General features: G+C 42.3%; 2 protein-coding genes across 3 annotated transcripts; both read left to right on the plus strand.

Annotated features, from left to right (window-relative positions):
• The first annotated feature begins 1,388 nt into the window (after nucleotides 1–1,388).
• Nucleotides 1,389–12,874, plus strand: maea (macrophage erythroblast attacher, E3 ubiquitin ligase). Of its 2 annotated transcripts, none has more exons than XM_070963421.1 (9): nucleotides 1,389–1,479; nucleotides 5,593–5,775; nucleotides 7,538–7,741; nucleotides 7,829–7,951; nucleotides 9,161–9,237; nucleotides 9,405–9,513; nucleotides 10,198–10,331; nucleotides 10,631–10,826; nucleotides 10,961–12,874. In XM_070963421.1, the coding sequence occupies exons 1-9, from the start codon at nucleotides 1,411–1,413 to the stop codon at nucleotides 11,054–11,056; spliced, it is 1,191 nt and encodes a 396-aa protein (XP_070819522.1). In that variant the 5' UTR covers nucleotides 1,389–1,410; the 3' UTR covers nucleotides 11,057–12,874. The 2 variants fall into 2 exon arrangements, with proteins under 2 accessions (XP_070819522.1, XP_070819521.1); XM_070963420.1 differs by lacking the exon at nucleotides 1,389–1,479 and adding an exon at nucleotides 2,188–2,575.
• Nucleotides 12,874–18,428, plus strand: LOC139331794 (heterogeneous nuclear ribonucleoprotein A0-like). The gene is made up of 3 exons (XM_070963422.1): nucleotides 12,874–15,378; nucleotides 16,766–16,866; nucleotides 18,333–18,428. Exon 1 carries the CDS (start codon nucleotides 14,311–14,313, stop codon nucleotides 15,202–15,204), a length of 894 nt encoding a protein of 297 aa, XP_070819523.1. The 5' UTR covers nucleotides 12,874–14,310; the 3' UTR covers nucleotides 15,205–15,378; nucleotides 16,766–16,866; nucleotides 18,333–18,428.
• Nucleotides 18,429–18,941: the final 513 nt, after the last annotated feature.

The raw sequence follows: 18,941 nt of genomic DNA on the forward strand, positions 1-18,941 counted from the left end.
ATGTTCACCGCGGCTGGGGGGAGGGTGCTCTCGATCACACAGGAAAAGAAATGTGGCCGTGGAGCGAGTGTGCGAGGATTCACTGGACTGTAACCTGGATTTTAATGTCTGAACAGTATACAAATTCAACAATACGTGTCCTAATTTGTTCGGTTTTAGAATTATGTCATGATTAGTGGAATGAAATGTTGTGATATAAAAAAAATGCTCTTCTGTTATAGCTTTTATACTTTATTTCAGGTGATGTCTTAAAATATCTAATGGTGCTTGTTGCTTTTCATTTGTAAATTATAATATATATATAAAAAAGCACTTTTTGCCATGCAACTCCCCATACACATGAGATTTTATTGACTTTAATTTCCGGTGATTTGGATATTTTGATGTGTATCACTGGATCTGTGGACTACGCCAAGACTAATGGTTATTCAATTGATAGTTGATTAGTCAATTAATTTATCTAAAAAATGTTTATGTAACATAAGGAAATAATGAAAAAATACTGATCACTATTTCTTAGAGCCCAAGATGACATTTTCAGTCGCTTATTTTTATTTTTATGTATTCTTTATTGATCTGTGACTTTAAGCAATTATTATTATTGTTAACATTACTTAGCAAAATTGTCATTGATTCCTTTTCTGTCACAAAAAGCTAATCACTTCACCCTCACACTCCCTGCCCATGTCGCCTATTCTGTCTGGTATTGGCAGCTGAAATCTCGATCTTCAAACCTGATCCTATATTTCCCCGGTGTGGGATCAATAAAGTCCTATTTTATCAAACAGATATGCTGTTTGAGATAACAGGAATCTTATTTCTATGTAAATGTAGTGAGTGATTGATAAGGCTCAAACCCTCTGCTTGAGGTGGATGCTAAAATACAGCAGAGCTAAGGACAACAAGCACACATAATTAATAATGCTGACTCATTAATTTGTTCTTTGCTTACTGCTGTGTTTGATTTAATTACAGAAACAGTTTATAGCAGATTTTGGTGCCACATTGCTTATGGATAGAAATGAGTGTGCATGTAAAACTGTATAACTGTCTCTCATCTTATGAACCAATGTGGACGAGAGGTCTTTGAAGTGGTCAGGGACAAATGAAATTTGAACCTTGGCAAATTGAAATCTGCTTATGAAGAGAGCTGCAAAAAAGTGACTAAATGCATCTTGTGGTGATATATTTTGTCGGTAACAACATATAACATGCTGCATTTCACCCTGAATCAACAAAAAATTCAGTTTGATGCCACTTCAATAAAGATTTGCATCTGAAACGTCTAAAAAGCGCCCCCCACATAGTCAGTACTGACACCGTGTCACCAGGTGGCGGTAGTGAGCACCAAGGCCATTCTGAACGGATAGAAAAAAACACAAACAACCACAAGAAAACCACAAAACCAAGATGGCGGTGCAAGAGACAGCATCTCAACTCTCCATGGCTCTCAAAGTCCAAGAATATCCCACCCTGAAGGTAAACAAAAATTGAAACTGGCACATAGTAATTGTCGAACAACTCTGACGTGTCCAAAACACACGATGTGTTTGAGGGTTTTTGAAAAATGGTGATTATTAGTTTATTTGATAGCGAGACTAGCGCACTTGACAGGGAGGGTAACGTTAGCTGTGCTAGCTTAGCCAGGTAGCACAGTCCCCTAACTACCTGTGTTTGAGCAGCTATAGCAAAGATCAGGCAGTCCGATGAATAGTAATAGGTGGTGGCTAGCTGGCCGGCCATCTATTGCCGTAACGAGTTCTTATTGTTGACGCCAAAAGTGTCGAGGGCCTCCGAGCTGCTAGCTTAAGTTGAATCCTGTTGTTTTTTTTTCTCCTAAGTGATGCTTTGACATTACTTGTGACATGTCAGTTAATGCTACATACGCAGGTTAGCTAACGTGGCATTAATTCAACGTTCGCTCGTTATGTGACATCACATTCACTGTGTGGGTATGTGTGTGTGCACGTTAAGGAATTTAACGGTCACGCTTACCTGCGCATTTAACCGTTTGGCAGTAGAATTTTGGTAAATTTTGATATACACGATATAATAAACGTGTAGCTAGCAGCGTGGTTGCTCATCCCTTCAATAACCAGGCACGGCGTCAGAGAAATGGCTGGCAGGCATGAGTGGCCTGCTAGCTAGTTTGCTGTGGTAAAACCAGTATTAGCCATCTTTGTCGGCGCAGAAGATGAGCAGCCTACCAGATACGCAACGTCGAGCATGCAAATTGTAGCTGGCTGGAAGATGGCTCGGTTGAAATCAGTGGGGGAGAGCCCGTAGCGCTACGCTGTCAGACAGACAATCAGTCCTGCGAGTTAGCGCAGTGTCATCAGATTGCTGCTGCTGCTGCCTCTCTGCACTTCAAAATGGCCAGCGAGAGAAATCACAGCCTGCCGCCGCACACACGTACAGTTCCTCCATTCCACATAACGTTACTGCGACACCACCGCTAAAAGACGAGCTGAAACAAGTCCGGGCTGCTTCCTGTGTTCAGCCGTCTCACACAGCAAGCAAGCGTCGTCATATAAAGCACGTCTGTGAGCAGCAATGCACTGACAGCTTTCGCGTGGTAAGTAATGGTATGATGCTGCCATGATGGATATAACGTGGCGTTTTGCATTGTTGGCGATGTTAAGATCTGTCTGTCTTCAGAAAGCATGGCTGTGGTTTGGGGATATGTCTGTCTTTGCTTGGATGCTGCAGTAAGGATGGTGGGCACCATTTTAAGACAGGACTGATGGTTATAATTGGCATCAAATGGGAGTCTACAGCTGGGGGAGAGCAGTGTTGGTTACATTTTGAGCTATATTGAGCAGAATTATAATATCATAATGTTTGCTGACACAGACACTGAGGAATACCAACACAGCACAGTATGTGTTGAATGTTATGTCCTTGGGGATATTTTTGGACATTTTCAGTCAGATCAGTGTAGGGGTTACCACAGGCATTCTTAAAGGAAATGCTAACCCTGACATTTATATTACTTCTGTGTGTAAATGCTGATGCTTTGTAACCATGACCAAAATCTCATGTTGGCTAGTGGTTTATAGTTATTAACAGGAATGTGAAAAAAAAGCCCATTAGAGTCAAATGACATTGTAATGCTGCATATATCAGATAATGTTTCTCTATTCAAGGCTGGTCAAAATTATTCAGACTTGCTAAAATTACCTAAGGCATTATAATGATTATAGTTCTTCAAATTATCATTACTGAATAATGTTCACTGTTTGGAGGGGGCTTGAAGGTGTCTCTTGCTGTGAGCCACCTCCCAACAAATCATGAAAGAAAACCACTCACACAGTATCATCCTGCCTGTCCTTAAAGACGTCTGAAATGTGTTCATGACATGTTCAGTAATAATACCATAATAATAATAAGAGTAATACCATATTTATGATGTAGTAACCAGTCATGTTCAAAAAGAGGCTATTTCTACAATATATTTATTATTGTTAATTACATTTGAAGCAAAAACAAAAAATGAGCCAAATTTGTGACTTGCAACTCAATTTTTAATGTTTAAACTATAATCATTTCTTTGTAGGAGTGTTTTCAGCCTACATCCCCTGTTTAAAGTATCTGGTAAAAGCAAAAACATCTAAAGCAATATCATAAAGTACATTTCCTGAAAATTTATTGGAGAAAGTGTTTCTAAATAAAATATCCAGGTTTGAATGGCTGTTGTAGTTGATCCAGTGAATCAGATCCCTGCAAAGTCGAGGCACTTCATCACATTGTGCTCATTGATTTACATTTCTTGCTATTTTAAACACAGATACTTCAGTAGAGACTATATCAATTGACATAATCTCAATGGTTTTAAGATCTATAGTGTTATACTGCTCAGTCTTGTTTGCATAAAGTGGGAATTCAATGTATGTTTGATCAAATGATTTCTCGACATCTTCCTGTAATCATCAGCATGTACCGTATGTGGCTACTGACACCTTCATTTTATGACCCCAATTAATTTGTTGATCTTTAGCCAACTTACTGCAAATCAAAAGCTGATCAGTAAAATGTGTCAGAGGCTAACTGTGACCATGATGTAGCCCCCAGAATGGAGAAAAAAAAAAAAATGCTGCAGGCTGACGTAAATGCCTTTTCCATCTTCTCTCTCTCATACAGTGGCCATACTCATTCCTGAGCAGAATAAGGCCCCTGTTTCTGTCAGCAGGACATTAATGAATATTTACTAGCACATACAAAACTGTTCTGTGGCACAATTTAAATATCCGAATCCCAGAGTCTCACTCTGGACTTGAATTTGGCAAAATTAGAGCTGGATTCTAATAATAATGATGATAATTCCAGCGGAGCCACTATATTCTTTACTGTGTTATGTTTTGTGGCAGGCTTGCATAATTTCCCTCTCCTCTGTTAGTGGTCTGTGAAATTAACTTTTCTCTAACTGAACAGAAAACAAGCCTCAATGGATCAAAGCTCTCCTCTTGTTTTTAGTGCAGTATCAAAGAGAAGGAATCACAACGGTCAAACTGGTGCTCAGGTATCTGCAAAGCCATCTTGTAGTACAAGGGGGGAGAGCACTGTACTGTTCAATTTGATGATAGATGGTGTCTTTGGTTCTTGCTGAATACAGATCTTATAGTTTCAGGGTGGTCTGTGATAAGGATGTGGTTTCTGAATGTTCTTATGTGTGTATTCGTTACACTGTATGTGCCACAATCACTGAAGTCTATGAACTATAGCTTACTGTGCTAAAAAGAACAAGCATAGATGGTTGCATTTTTAGTAGATGTCACGATCAGATGTTACCAGGTGTGTTTATTTTTCCAAACTGAACAGCACAAATGGTCAAGCATGTGATAAACTCCTTTATAATATCCAGGAGTTTGGGTGAGAGTCTATAAAATGCTGTGTAAAACCAAGGTTCAGGTCAGTACAGAACACATTATAGATGCAGTAGACATTCTTACCGACAGAATACTGTCTGAAATTCAGTGTAGCAATCATCAGATATTCTGTAAATAGCAGTAGCGAGAAAGCCAGCATTGTTGCAGTCTGAAACAGTGGGCTCCAGTCATCTGCCTCTCCCTTTAATTTGTTTCCGTTGAGAAGTTCTTGGACTCAGGCTGCAGAAATGTCATGAAATGAGGCTGCTGGAGGACGGTTCACAGGGCATCATACAGCACACTGCTGACAGTGTTAATCTCATCCCAGCTGCTGGTGACAAAGACACATTAACTGCATGGGACAAAGATCTTATTTATGTATTGGAAAGTGATTTTTGTCATCGTAATGGGTGGAAATTAAACTGCATTTGGGTAAACTCTTTATTCCTAATTTGCATGTGATTATTTGTGTTTGCTCCAGTAAAAACAGGATATCTATGTAAACAACTTTGCCTGCTTTAAAGTAATCCAAACACTTTGTACAATCTTGAGTGCAGATCAGCCATCTAAACAACCTTCTATCTTTTGCAAAATACAAACTTTTATTAGCCAGAAGTTATTTTCATGTGCTGTTGAGCTGTACAGAGCTGTGTGGTTGCTCTTTACCACGGATAAACCTGAAGGCCTGGTGCACTGAGACAAGTGTCCCATGGTTTTGTCATCGCAGGTCCCCTACGAGACTCTGAATAAACGTTTCAGGGCGGCTCAGAAGAACATTGACAGGGAGACAAGTCACGTGACGATGGTTGTTGCAGAGCTGGAGAAGACGCTGAGCAGCTTCCCGGTGGTCGACTCTGTGGTGTCACTTCTGGATGGCGTGGTGGAGAAGCTCAGCGCCCTAAAGAGGAAGGTGAGGGACACAGATGTACACATATACACACTTTCACACAACAGTGTCCTCTTGACTGTACAGTAAATGTCAATATATTTCTATGCATGTGTACATGTATAGAAACAGCTACTGTATGTACAAACACACACAATTGCTGGTGAGTCTGTTTCCTTTTTGTACAAGGATTGGATTTTAATCCATCAGGAGGGTTGTCTGCACACCAAAGCAGAAAGATTTTAGCAGTGTTTTTAGATACTCATGTCACAGTGAATCAAGAAATATAAAGAAAACCCAAAACGCTTAATCTCCTCCTCACATTTCTCTTTTAGTTTAATTATGTTTGACAAACAAGAAAATGGTTCATTACCGCCATTTTCTGTTCAGTGTGGTTGGATGATAGGTACTTTTGACTAACACAGCCAATTACCCTCTGTGCATAATCACACTTATTTTGCCATTAGAGGTGTTGAAATCATTGTGTCTTGCCATTTCTGTTTTCAAAATAGTGATTGTAGAGATAAACAGAAGCAACATAAACTTGGCTTAACACAGCGGTCAAGTGCAACTATGCCAGCTATGTTTATGGAGGCTTTATTGCAACAATCACGTCTGTGCTTGCAAGTGCTGTTTTGACTGTTGGTGCTACATTTCAGGGCCAGTGATTTCAGTTGTAACCACTTTGGAGGTCATTTTCGAAATCTGGCATTAGTGCGCGTAAGGCTGAAACATCCCCATCTTACAAGTCAACCCAGTTAGAAGCTCTTGAGTAAGACAGAGACGCACTTTGTCTTTGAGAAGAGATAAAAATGCTATAAACTTGGGAAAACTCTACACTCACCCAGCTCTTCACAGCTAAAAATCCAGTCACTGGTATTGGCACTTTTACTTGCACCACCAGCTGTATCTCATCTACAAACACGATCTCCCTTCAGGAAGAGGCCATGCTACTTCCCCCTATTGAGAAAAGCACCTTTTTGTGGCTGTGGTTTCTCTCTAATGGCATAACTGTGGCCTTGGTGGATCGTGTTTGTCAGTGGTGGAATGCAGCCTGGCTGGTTTCTCTATCAAGCCTTTCCAAAACAGCAGAAAACAAGTGATCAAAACACACTTCTGCAGCTCTTTTGTCCTCTGTGCCAACACGCTGTCCAGCAGGAACTTTGTGACATATAAACCCTGCATTCACTGGGTTGAAGGTTGGGTCATGCTCAACACAACAACCCCCCCCCAATTATGTTGAGCCAAAACTGCTCTGACAGGTGCAGAGAAAAGCAGTCCAGAAGTCAAGAATCAAACATGAAAGTGAGAGTTTAATGCAACAAAAAGGTGAATTAACCGCAGAGTTCATGTTGAAGTGAAACTAAAATGGCAGCATGCATGGAACAGTGCACATAGGAATGCAGTTATCTGCTGTACGATATGACTCCACATCACTGTTTCCTTACTGCTATGTCATTTCATTTTCTCATGTAAGTGTAATGTGCAACAATGGGAATACATTTCAGTGTGTCTGATCTCTCACCCAACTTACCTCATAACAAAATCCACAGAACAGGAAGCAGCTGTTGAGCCTGGCCTGCCCTCAGCAATGGTCACGGTTTGAAAAGTCTCGTGGTATCGTTTCAGATTGTGAAAACTTGAGCTCCTTCTTTTAGGAAATCCAGCAATTTTGATGCATTACAAGCATAGGTATTGAATGCCCGTCAGCTTGAGCTTGCATTTCTGTTTTGCGTGATGCATATTCAGCTTTCTGCAAACACCTTGATGTGTGTTCGACCTGTAGGCTGCCGAGTCCATCCAAGCAGAAGACGAGAGCGCCAAGCTGTGTAAGCGTCGCATCGAGCACTTAAAGGAGCACAGCAGCGACCAGCCGGCCTCAGTCAACCTGTGGAAGAAGAAACGCATGGACCGCATGATGGTGGAGCATCTGCTGCGCTGCGGCTACTACAACACAGCTGTTAAACTGGCCAGACAGAGCGGTATAGAGGTAACTGTCAGTTCTTTACCAGTGCTGTCTGTTTTTTTTCTGATGTCTGCCTTTTTTATCAATGCATCCACTCTCCTCTATTTAAAGGATCTGGTCAACATTGAGATGTTCCTCACAGCCAAGGAGGTGGAGGAGTCTCTGGAGAGGCAGGAGACGGCCACTTGCTTAGCCTGGTGCCATGACAACAAATCCCGTCTCCGCAAGATGAAGGTAGTTCATTTACATGTGTTAAATTCCACCTCATCAATCCAAAAGTTTGTAGGAGACTTTGGCCACATTTCAACTTGTGCGGCTCGACTCGACTCGACTCGACTCGACTCGACTCGACTCGACTCGACTCGACTCGACTCGACTCGACTCGGTTGTTTTGTGTTTCCATTAGGGATAGTACCTGGTACCCGATACTATTTTTAGTACCTGCTCTGGCGAGGTTCCAAGCGAGAAGAGGCGATACTATATGTGTGACGTCAACAGCCTCTCGGCCACTGATTGGCCGGAGAGTGTCGTGGTCTGCGACGTCCAACACCGGAAAAACAATCCCGCCCCCTCCATTGTAATGCCGGGCAACAGCAACCGCTGACTCGATGGCTGCTCGTAAAATATCACCGTCGTCCGTCGACGAGGCCCAGACTTTTCCAGACCACAAACCGAGCAGCAAATACAACATCGCCTCGATGTCCTCCATTGTTTGTCGGCTCTGTTTGCGTCGCGTACGAATTGACGTCATGGCAGTTTCGCGCAGCCGTGGTATGACGACCCCGCCTACGTTGAGGAGGTACTATGAAGTACTCAATTGTAATGGAAACTCAACCAAACCGAGTAGAGTAGAACCGAGTCGAGTAGAGCTGGAACTGTGTAATAGAAAAGCGCCATTTGAAGCCATGTCTGTGACAAACAGAGATTTACTTCACAGGTTTAAGTCAAATATATAAAGCAGAAGTCTATGGACAAATGCTTGTTGGTTCTGCGTGTTGCGTATTGTACAAACAAGAATCTGCAGTGTAACGGTGTGTACACAGTAACAGACCTGTTAGGATTTAATTACTCCTCCTGGGTGTTTTGCCCTACTGGCAAGTTAAAGTGTTAATCCTAACATGATCCTATTAAACCAGAAAGTACTCAGTAGAGCACAGCCCTCTGCCAAAGGCACGATAATCTTCCTCGTTACTTTGAGAGTCAACCTCGTACTGCATACATGGCTGAATAGTCACGCTTAGTCAAAGTCCAGGATGCTAGCTCTATGGAAAATGTCTTACATTTTCTTTCTCATTAAATAATTTGTGATATTTGGCTTGGTTTAGTTCCAAAGCTCAGTGACACATACGGGTCAGCTGCATGAAGGGCAGAATAGAAACAGAGAAGATTTTGCAGCACTTGTGGTTTAAACTTCCTGACATCTTCTGTCTGTTTCTTTGGCAGAGTTGTCTTGAGTTCAGTCTGAGAATCCAGGAGTTCATTGAGCTCATCAGACAAAACAAACGCATGGATGCAGTCAGGTAATACACACACACACACACACACACACACACACACACACACACACACACACACACACAAAACTCCCTCTCACTAACTTCAGCTTTTTCCTGATTTTAACTATTGTTAAAGCCACCTAAGCAAACACATCGCCCACTGATCTTGTGTCTGTCTCTGTGTGTGTCAGACATGCAAGGAAGCACTTCAGCCAAGCAGAAGGTGGACAGTTGGATGAGGTTCGGCAGGTCATGGGCATGCTGGCCTTCCCATCAGATACACATATCTCCCCATACAAGGTAAAAACCTCTTTCCCAGGCTAAGTATGTACATGTATGGAAGTTTATTTGGTCAGACTCTTTTCACAGACATTCAGCCAAGTCATATTATGGTATACTCATCTGGGTTTCCACCATTTTCATAATATTTTTTTTAAATTATTATTACAAGAAAACACACTGAAAGAGACTAAGAAGAGAGGTGCTGTTGCAACAGTCAGCCCACTAGAGGGCCTCTGTTCTCAGAAAATGAACTCAATACCTCTTGGGCTTCTTGTAAACTTGTCCTGGCGTAGCAGCTTTCAGTAGCAGTGTTGTTATTTTTACATTTTAACTTCCACTTCTCCAAAAACGTTTAACTCTAGATCAGTGTGTGGCAACATTTTTTCCACCTTTTTCTGACAGAAGCAACACTTCTCTGTCCTCTGCCAGCGTGTTGTATGGCTGCACATTTATACCTAAATTGTCAAGTTTCTTTAATGCCAAGTTGAAATCAGTTATCGGTTCGTCTTTGGAAACAAATAGAGAAAACTGCCCTCACTCTGGGGCAAAGTTTGTATTGGAATAAACATGACGTGGAGGAGAGTCTGCACCTTGTTGTCTGTCTGTTCTCAGAGGAAGAAGTGACTGAGTCTGCAGTCTGAGTTTAAATGGCTGTTAGTGTAAAACTCCCTCTGCTGTCTCTTTTTCTTTCTGTTCCATCAGGATCTTTTGGATCCAGCCCGCTGGAAGATGCTGATCCAGCAGTTCCGATATGACAACTACAGACTGCACCAGCTGGGAAACAACTCTGTCTTCACTATCACCCTGCAGGCTGGTCTGTCTGCCATCAAGACACCGTATCCTACCTTACTTTATTTCTAGTAATGAGCTGCATCAGCCGTTCAGATTTAATCTCCACAGCCAAACAAACTGACATGCAGTCAAAACAAGATGAAGGGAGTGTTGCTGTATCTGTGATATGTGTATGTGGCTAGTTAGTTTAGGGTTTAATATGGGGTATTGATCACTGCAGTGCTGCCTAATAATAAGCTTTAAGTGTGTTGATTATCCTGTCGGCAGATTTTGTCTGATGCGCGACCTACAATAACGTCATTCATCGAGCCATTTTGCTCCTTAACCTCCATGTGCATTCCAGTCAGTGCTACAAGGAAGATGGTACCTCGAAGAACCCAGACTGCCCAGTGTGCAGTAAATCTCTCAACAAGTTGGCCCAACCACTACCCATGGCCCACTGTGCCAACTCCAGACTAGTCTGTAAGATCTCCGGAGAGGTCATGAATGAAAACAACCCTCCAATGATGCTTCCTAATGGATATGTCTACGGCTACAACGTGAGTACACGCCAAAGCTGAACTGCTGCCAAGAGCCCTTTAAAATGCCGTATGGAAGCAAGAAAAGGTCACATAAAACTGTAATGTTTGTCTTTCTGTCTGATATATTATCCTCTGCTCATTATCTCTTCCAGTCGCTTCTGTCCATCCGCCAAGATGACAAAGTGGTGTGTCCCAGAACCAAAGAAGTCTTCAACTTCTCTCAGGCTGAGAAGGTCTACATCATGTGATCACTCAGATCAAGCCGTCTGAGAGTTACCGTGATCGTATACGGCCTGTCATTCATCACCTGTGACCTGGCCTCCTCAGAGAGCCACCCGTGGAGCTGTGATCCAGTGCCCCCCTCATCCCCTCCCGAGACACACCCGATATTTCCCACACGACCCCCCCCCCCATTCACGATCAACTCAAGATTGCCCTAACCCCCTCCCTTTTTATCACACAGAAACTGGACTCCTCTCCTTTCAGACTGTTTTAGATGTGGCTAGATAACAAGTTGTGTGATCTGATCCATTCAAGCACATGGACTATCAACATTGTCATTATTTTACAGGCCCTCACTCTGGTGGTTAGGGCCACGGGAAAGGGCCGGGAAGAGGGGGGGGTGAAAAACTGCTAGGTAGATATTTGATTTTACTACAAATAAAAACTTGTTGAGGTTACTTTGACTTTTTCCTTTCACTAGTGGTGTTCCTTTGTTACTTCAACATGCAGAAAGGCTGTGCTAACTTGCTCCATTAACCATGAACACACGAGATTTGGGCTTTTTTTTTTTTTTTTTTTTTCAAAACGAACATGGCTGGCTTCCTGGTCACATGGTAGCATCTCATTCTGTGATGCATGCTGTTGACACCCTTTGTCTTCTAGCCATCTGGTGGATTGTTGGGGGGTGGGGAGGGTAATGTCTTAAATGCCTCCTTTAAACTGCCTACCTTTCCACATTTCATGCCCCCTTAGCTGTGAAACCACAGTCTGATTTTTGCCACAGTGGGCTCCTTTTCAAATGTAAATATTAGATAGGACCCAATCGCCCTCATGTAATCTAAAGTCAGTGGTTTTGGGGACAAGTAACGACAACGAAGATTAACCTTCTACGAAGATTGCTGTGTGAACTGAACAAGTCCTTTCTTGGGTGCTTTAAACCGGATGAAGCCCACAGTATCCTCAAGTTAACCGGTTGCCTAGTACAGCCTCTCATTTCTGAGGAAGAAGTTAGTTTCACAGACTTGGTAATATTTATTATGGTGTATTTACTACCATAATGAAATTTACGCAATATTCAAACTAGATGACCATCTGTTGTTTTTTTTTTTGATTATTATTAAACAAACTGTCTTCCTTTTCGTGTGTGAGGTTTGCCATTTTCAGTTCTCCTCAGCCGATTTTCTTCTTCTTCAACATGAGACTGCATTTCACTTAACTTATATTTAGTTCATTTAATACTGCCCATAACTGTTTTTCCAACAAAGTGCTGACATGTTTCTCACGGCACTCTGTGTTTGTCAAAGCTGCTTGCGGCACCAACACTGCAGGGTTTGCATAGTACAAAAGGACAGTAACTTTCAACATTTCATGTAGGTCCACGCACATCCCAGCATTTATTTCAAAACTGCATTAAGAAGCAGGATCAAGACCTCGATGAGACGGTCGGTTTTCACAATCCTGCCTTTTCTTGCAAACTCCTGAGCTCATCTACAGGCACGAACTCGCGCTTTGTGACTGAAAACTTGATGTAGACGTTGGATGGACTGCGATCAGAGCAAAATATACACACATCTGCAAAGTTGACTTCAGTGTCAACTAATGCACAAATAACCCTTAAATTGTGGAGAAATTCCAAACAATTCAAGAGTGCAGTTTTACTTTCAACACGACCAATCGCTTCTTCCATTTGTTGTTTATTGACAAACCAAAAGTTGCCTCATTTGTGTCCATAAATGATGTGGAACTGTATCTGTAAAGACACAGACTGTCCTGTGTGTTTGTGTTGGTAGAATAGATGAAGGGATTGTTTCATGAGCAATATGCCTCATAAAGATTTCAGTGAACTTTGATTTCAGTGTTTCTTTATTTTCAATGTCTTCTTTGCTCTGCGGGCTCTGAAATCAGCATGACACTGAGCTCTGGTAGGTCTGACGAAGTTAAAGACTCAATTGCATATCTGTTGACATGGAAATAGAGCCAAGTGTTGTGTCTTTTACCTGAAACTACATCTCCATGGTCTGAGGAGGTCGGTATTCAGTGTGTTTTGGTGAACAGTGAAAAGCATGCTTACAGATGGTAATACACTGTAGTGTTGGATCACTGATCTGTAGCATGGAAATATATGAACAAAGTGAAAACTAGGCAAATTTGACTAGATTAGTCGAGCAGTTGGCTCTGTGGTCTGTTTCTACTCTTAGTTTGTAAACGTAAACCTTGATTTCATTATGCAATGAAGATTTGCTCCAAAGACAAGGCTTTTCTGCGTGTTCTTACGTGAAAATGGACATTTGATTTGACCACTGGCATCAACATTTTTTAAGATGATTAATTAATTCTTATTATCTCAAATAGTAGTTAATATGAATGAGACCAGATCTCATGTCAAACACCAAAGCTAGCAGAGGTTTTTGTAATGTCACACCTTAACTCACTGCCATAAACTTTTAATCTACTGTAACTGAATAATTATAATTAATCAATTGAATTGTGTAACTGAAACATTTTAATCCAGTCCTCTAATGGTATGTATGTTCTCAAATTGTGGTTCACCTCTGGTACATCAACCAGGCCGCTGTGGCAGATTATTATGTTTAAGTTTCTTTATTATCACATATATTTTTAAATCATATTCTCTACGTGCCATTTCTTTTAATTTAGGTTGAGAATGTAGTTGTGTTTTAAACCCATATGCTCATCCTGAGTCTATTCAGAGTATTTTATTTATATAAGGACAAACCAGAAAAAGTCAGTATGAGTACGACCAAAGAAGTGTCTGCTCTTCCTACTCCAAAAATTTCCCTTTTATATTTCTATTTTTCGCCTCATGCACACATATCAAAACTGCTTTTGATCGATGCATTTTGATACCATGTGACGCAACAAAGAAAGGTCGCCCGCAACTACCCCGAGCCGCCATCTGTCCTTTCTCGTCAGCGCTCATCCTTTGGAGGGCCGCGGGCCTGGGGCCGATCCCGGCGGACATATGGCGAGAGGCGGGGACACCTCTGGACGGGTCGATACTGCGCGTCGTAACACAAAAACGTTTTTTTTCCATGCCTTATCGCTACTATTGCATCCATTCATACGTTCAGACCAAAAACGAGTATCTTTTGTGCTTGAAAAGACGCCACAGTGGACCGGAAGAGGCGTTACAACAATTCAAGCTAGTCTGTCGTCACAGCGCGTGCTCTATAAATACCGCCGCGTTCCTCCCCCTCCACCATCTTGAGATTAGCGTATTGTTGAAGTTGTAAAGCCTCAACTCATCGCTCTTCAAAAAATGTCTGACCAGCTTTGTAAACTTTTTGTCGGTGGACTAAACGTGGACACCGACGACGATGGCCTGCGCAAGCATTTCGAGCAGTACGGTACGCTTACCGACTGCGTTGTCGTTGTGAACAAGCAGCTGCAGCGGTCCCGCTGTTTCGGCTTTGTAACCTACTCGACACCAGAGGAGGCCGACGCAGCAATGGCGGCCAGGCCGCACACCGTCGACGGCAACGCGGTCGAGGTGAAGCGGGCCGTGGCGAGAGAGGACGCGAACAAGCCAGAGGCCCTCGCAAAAGTGAAGAAAATCTTCGTTGGAGGCCTGAAAGACGACATTGAAGATGAGCATCTTACTGAATACTTCTCCCAGTATGGTCAAATTGAGAAGGCCGAAGTCATCTCCGAGAAGGACGGTGGAAAGAAGAGGGGGTTCGGCTTTGTTTACTTCACCGATCACGACGCAGCCGACAAGGCGGTTGTGGTGAAGTTCCACACAGTCAACGGACACAAAGTTGAGGTCAAGAAGGCCCTGACCAAGCAGGAGATGCAGGCGGCCAACAGAACCGGCATGGCGCCGAGAGGCAGACTTGGTAGAGGCGGAAGGGGGAATCAAAATGGCTACGGCAGCAGGGACTACGGCGGAAACTACAACTACGGAAATGGCGGAGGCTACAACTGTGGCGGCTACGGAGGGTATGGCGGACCATATGGGGGTGGCTACGGAGACCAGGGAAGTGGCTACGGAGGTGGAAACGGCTACAATGAGTTCGGCAGCGGCTACGGCCAGCACTCTTCTGGTTACGGTCCCATGAAAGGGCCGCCCTTCCAAAGGAGCGCTGCGCCTTACACCAGAGGCGGCGGCGGCGGTGGCGGCTACCCGAGGGGGGGCTACGGTGGCGGCTACTAAACGAGAGACTGCGCAATGGAAAAATCACCCCACCCCCGCCATAGATTACCTCCAGCCGGGATTTGGACGCTCAACTCATTCAGTAATGGGCCGTCTGCCGTGAAACCCAACAACGGCAGAGATACGGACAGAGACCCCCCCTAATCATAATGAAGACCTCAAAAACCCAAACAGGTAGGAAGGTCACTTCCCAGAAAACCTGATTATAACGAACAGCTGTTGTTCAACTAGGACACGTAAAAAAATGAAGACTAAAACACAGTGATCCCTTTTATGTACCCACGCTGAAGGCGTGTAGTTGTCGTTCAGAGTATTTTTTATTTGCGTTCAGTCGTTTCAATCTCGATGTAGGATTGTTTTCTGATTATTCCTGATTATCCATTTAAGCGATTAGATTTTGTTTTCTGGAGTAAAATTAGTGTGATTTCAATGTATGAGGATGAGAAAGCATGTTTTGTGGTTTTTTGGATTTCATAGCTGTCTGATAACATCAATTTTGTATAATTATTTACTTGGGTCATTCAGCCAAGGCGAAACGTGATACTGCAGGATCCAGTTTCCTTGTTTCCTTCCCAGCATTGTACTCAAACTCTCCTCACGCATAGTAATAGTTTCTAAATATTGTTCATTTTTCATTACCTGTAGCAATATCTAATGTATATTGTATACTTTCATGTCTGGAGAACAAAACCTACTGTTAAACCACCTTGGTATGCTTATGTATGTTCATTTTAAATAAAACGTTATACCACTTAGCTTAGTTATTTTACTTATTTAACCAGGCTTCCTCAAGTTCATCCACAGGTTTTATAAGTGCCATCACCTTGTCGATCATTAGTTACATGGCATCTTTCCCACAGTATATGCCCTTACACTCACAGGTGGGTGAAATGGTTACAGAAATGGTTGTAGTCTACCCACAGCCAATGCATGTAGGCATGTAGGGTTTGACCTTGTTGTAAAATTATGTGGTTTTTAGACATTGCTAACATTATATATCTTTTCTTTTTACATATTTGAATACATATAATTATGTGGACATGAGGGCTCTGATATTTATCTTTGATTATTCCTACATTTAGGTGTTCTTACTCGTATTCCAGTAGGCTATCCCAGCCAAAATAGCCGTAGCAGTTTGTTTTAGGCTACATCAGGACCCTGTTGATTACCTGGGGTCGATTGTGATAGGAGTCTGAAATATCTCTTTAGGATATCCACATCCAGCAAACTAGGTATGTAAATCAACCTGTCTTCACTCTGTGTTGGTCAACCATGTTATAAGATTTCTTCATGAGATGGTGCACAAGTGTGCCATTATTTAATCTTAAACGACTTAACTGACACTTTATTCATAGTTCAATGCGTCTTATGTAGCTAATCTTAAATAAAAATAGGGGGGGGTGGTTACTTAATTTGGTCTTAAATGAACTTTAAGTGGGTGGAATGGGGGCCCAAATTTTTTGTTCCACCATTAAATACTGGAACAAGTGAATTGGTGTCTCACCCAGAAAACTTCTGTTCTGTCCAGTTTCTCACTCTGTTTCTCTCCCATCTCCTCCAGGTTGCTACGGTAACCTGGGTAACATCACCCTGAACACGATGGGGTGTGCGTCTTCACGCCATCGGGGGGACCGGAGAGTGTTTGTGCCTTCTCCCCCTCAGGTGAAGTCAGTTTTCACAAAGGATTCCCCAGTGTGGTCTAAATGCGCTCGCAAGAGTCAAACGTGGTTTGAACCTGAACAGGTTTGATGTAGAGTTGGTGGGTTTGAAAGTTTGGGAGAATTTTGATAACACAGTGCCTTCAGTGCAATCACAAGTGCTCTTTTCCCAATGACCAGCACTGAACGCCAAAGGTGTACCAAACACTCAACAACGCAACTCATGTTTGCCACCTAAAAATGAAGCATTGCCTCAGGTAACAGCCTGATCACAGGTTCAAGTCTTGGTGTGGACATGAGTCCGAATAAGGATAAACTTTCATCATCTTAGGATCTGTCACAATTATGCATTTATTTTCAGACCAGCGGCTCAAGTGCTGATGACCTGGGAGAAAAAGTTTGCACTTTGGGCACCGTGGGTTTCAAAACATAATAAATATTTATGATTATAATGATTGTCTTGTGTTTTTAATAGTTTGCAGGATTTTTTTTATATATATAAATTCCACAAACATGAGTCTGTGTGTGAGCTCAGTCACAATATGGCTGTAATTTCTTACTCTTAATAAATACCTTAATACCTCAAATTAAACAGGTGGAGATAAACATGGGTGTATATGTGAGTGTAGACCTCCTAGGACCACCTGATGATACTTATACTGAGCGTTGTCTGCAAACTTTCAAAACAAGGAACTGATGGAAAGCAGCCCCATTCTCTTACACCAACGTAATCAGTAAGTACGAGCATTGGTGTGCGTCACAGGGTGCAGACATATCCAGCACCTGCAGGGCTCCTGTGATATTAAGGTGGCGATGTTATTGTGTAACACTTATAATGTACTTCCTGTTACTAACCCCTAACCTCAAAGGAAACAGGTTAAGCTTTTATCCTATTAAACTCATGCAGTTTCAGTCTACATGAACCTCACTGAGCTTGGTTCACAATGCCCATAGATGAACTAAGACTGATCCATCACAATATTGAATTATTGTGTGGATCTGAGGATGACTTTGCCCTTCATTACAATGCACTTCAGCATTTGAAGGCACAGTTAGGTGTCACAGAATATCATGTAAGTTAACGAGGTTAGCTAATGACTCAATGCAATCTGCAATTTATCTGTAGAAACTATGAAAAGGCTCTGAAGGCACGAATAAAGACCTTGTCCTTGACCTTGTGGGTTTTTTTTTAAATAACGAATTACATTTTTTTCCAATTAAAAACTCAGTGACAGACCAGAATGCGTGTCTAAGAGCCAATTATTCAGGTCTATGTTGTCTTTTTGTCAGCTGGTCAAAATGTTGCTCAGTACCTAACATTGAATGCACCTGTTGGTGAGGTGTGTGTTTTTAGATCTGGTGCCGCCAACTGAGCAGCAATGATCGTTGAAAAGTCATCGATCGTGATCGTGAGTGACCATGATGGTTGATGAAAGTGTGAATTTTACTTTTGTTCTCTTGCTTTTTTAGGATGGACGATTTCTGGCCATCCTGTAGGAAAAGGAAACATCTGTTGTGTTGGCCGTGCTTTTTACGAATCTACAATAAATTATATATTTTTATACACCAAGTGAATTGTTATGTTACTTTTTTTACACTGAGGATAGTTTGGTTTCATCTGTCATGAAGGGGGCAGAAATAAGGGTGTGAACGGAGGGTCGCAGTGTTGGATGTACAGTTTGCAGAGGTGGTGAAGATCCAAACATGTTGGAGTCACACACAATCTGATCTGAGTACATTTTCAAGTGTCTGGACTACTGTAACGCTTGTCCTCTTCAGATGTCATGTCTCACCTCTTTAGTATAAGCAAAGGATTTCTAGACAGTGCTGTGATGGGTGTCCCATTGGCAGCCTCCATGGTTTCTGAATCTTGATGTGCATTGCACACGTATTTAAAGGTGTGCCTCCTCGAGGTCACACGTGTTGAGTGCATTACTCATAAAACATTTTCAAAGCAGATGTGAAATCCTGCATTGTTTGCATCCACGTCAAAGAGGAGGTGAGTGCAGGATCTAGTGCTAAATATAAAACAGATGACAAGAAAAAACGACTCTGCAGCTTTCTTGGTGACAAGAAGCT

Source organism: Chaetodon trifascialis, chromosome 5 (assembly GCF_039877785.1).
Source record: "Chaetodon trifascialis isolate fChaTrf1 chromosome 5, fChaTrf1.hap1, whole genome shotgun sequence".
In the NCBI taxonomy this organism is placed as follows: Eukaryota; Metazoa; Chordata; class Actinopteri; order Chaetodontiformes; family Chaetodontidae; genus Chaetodon; species Chaetodon trifascialis.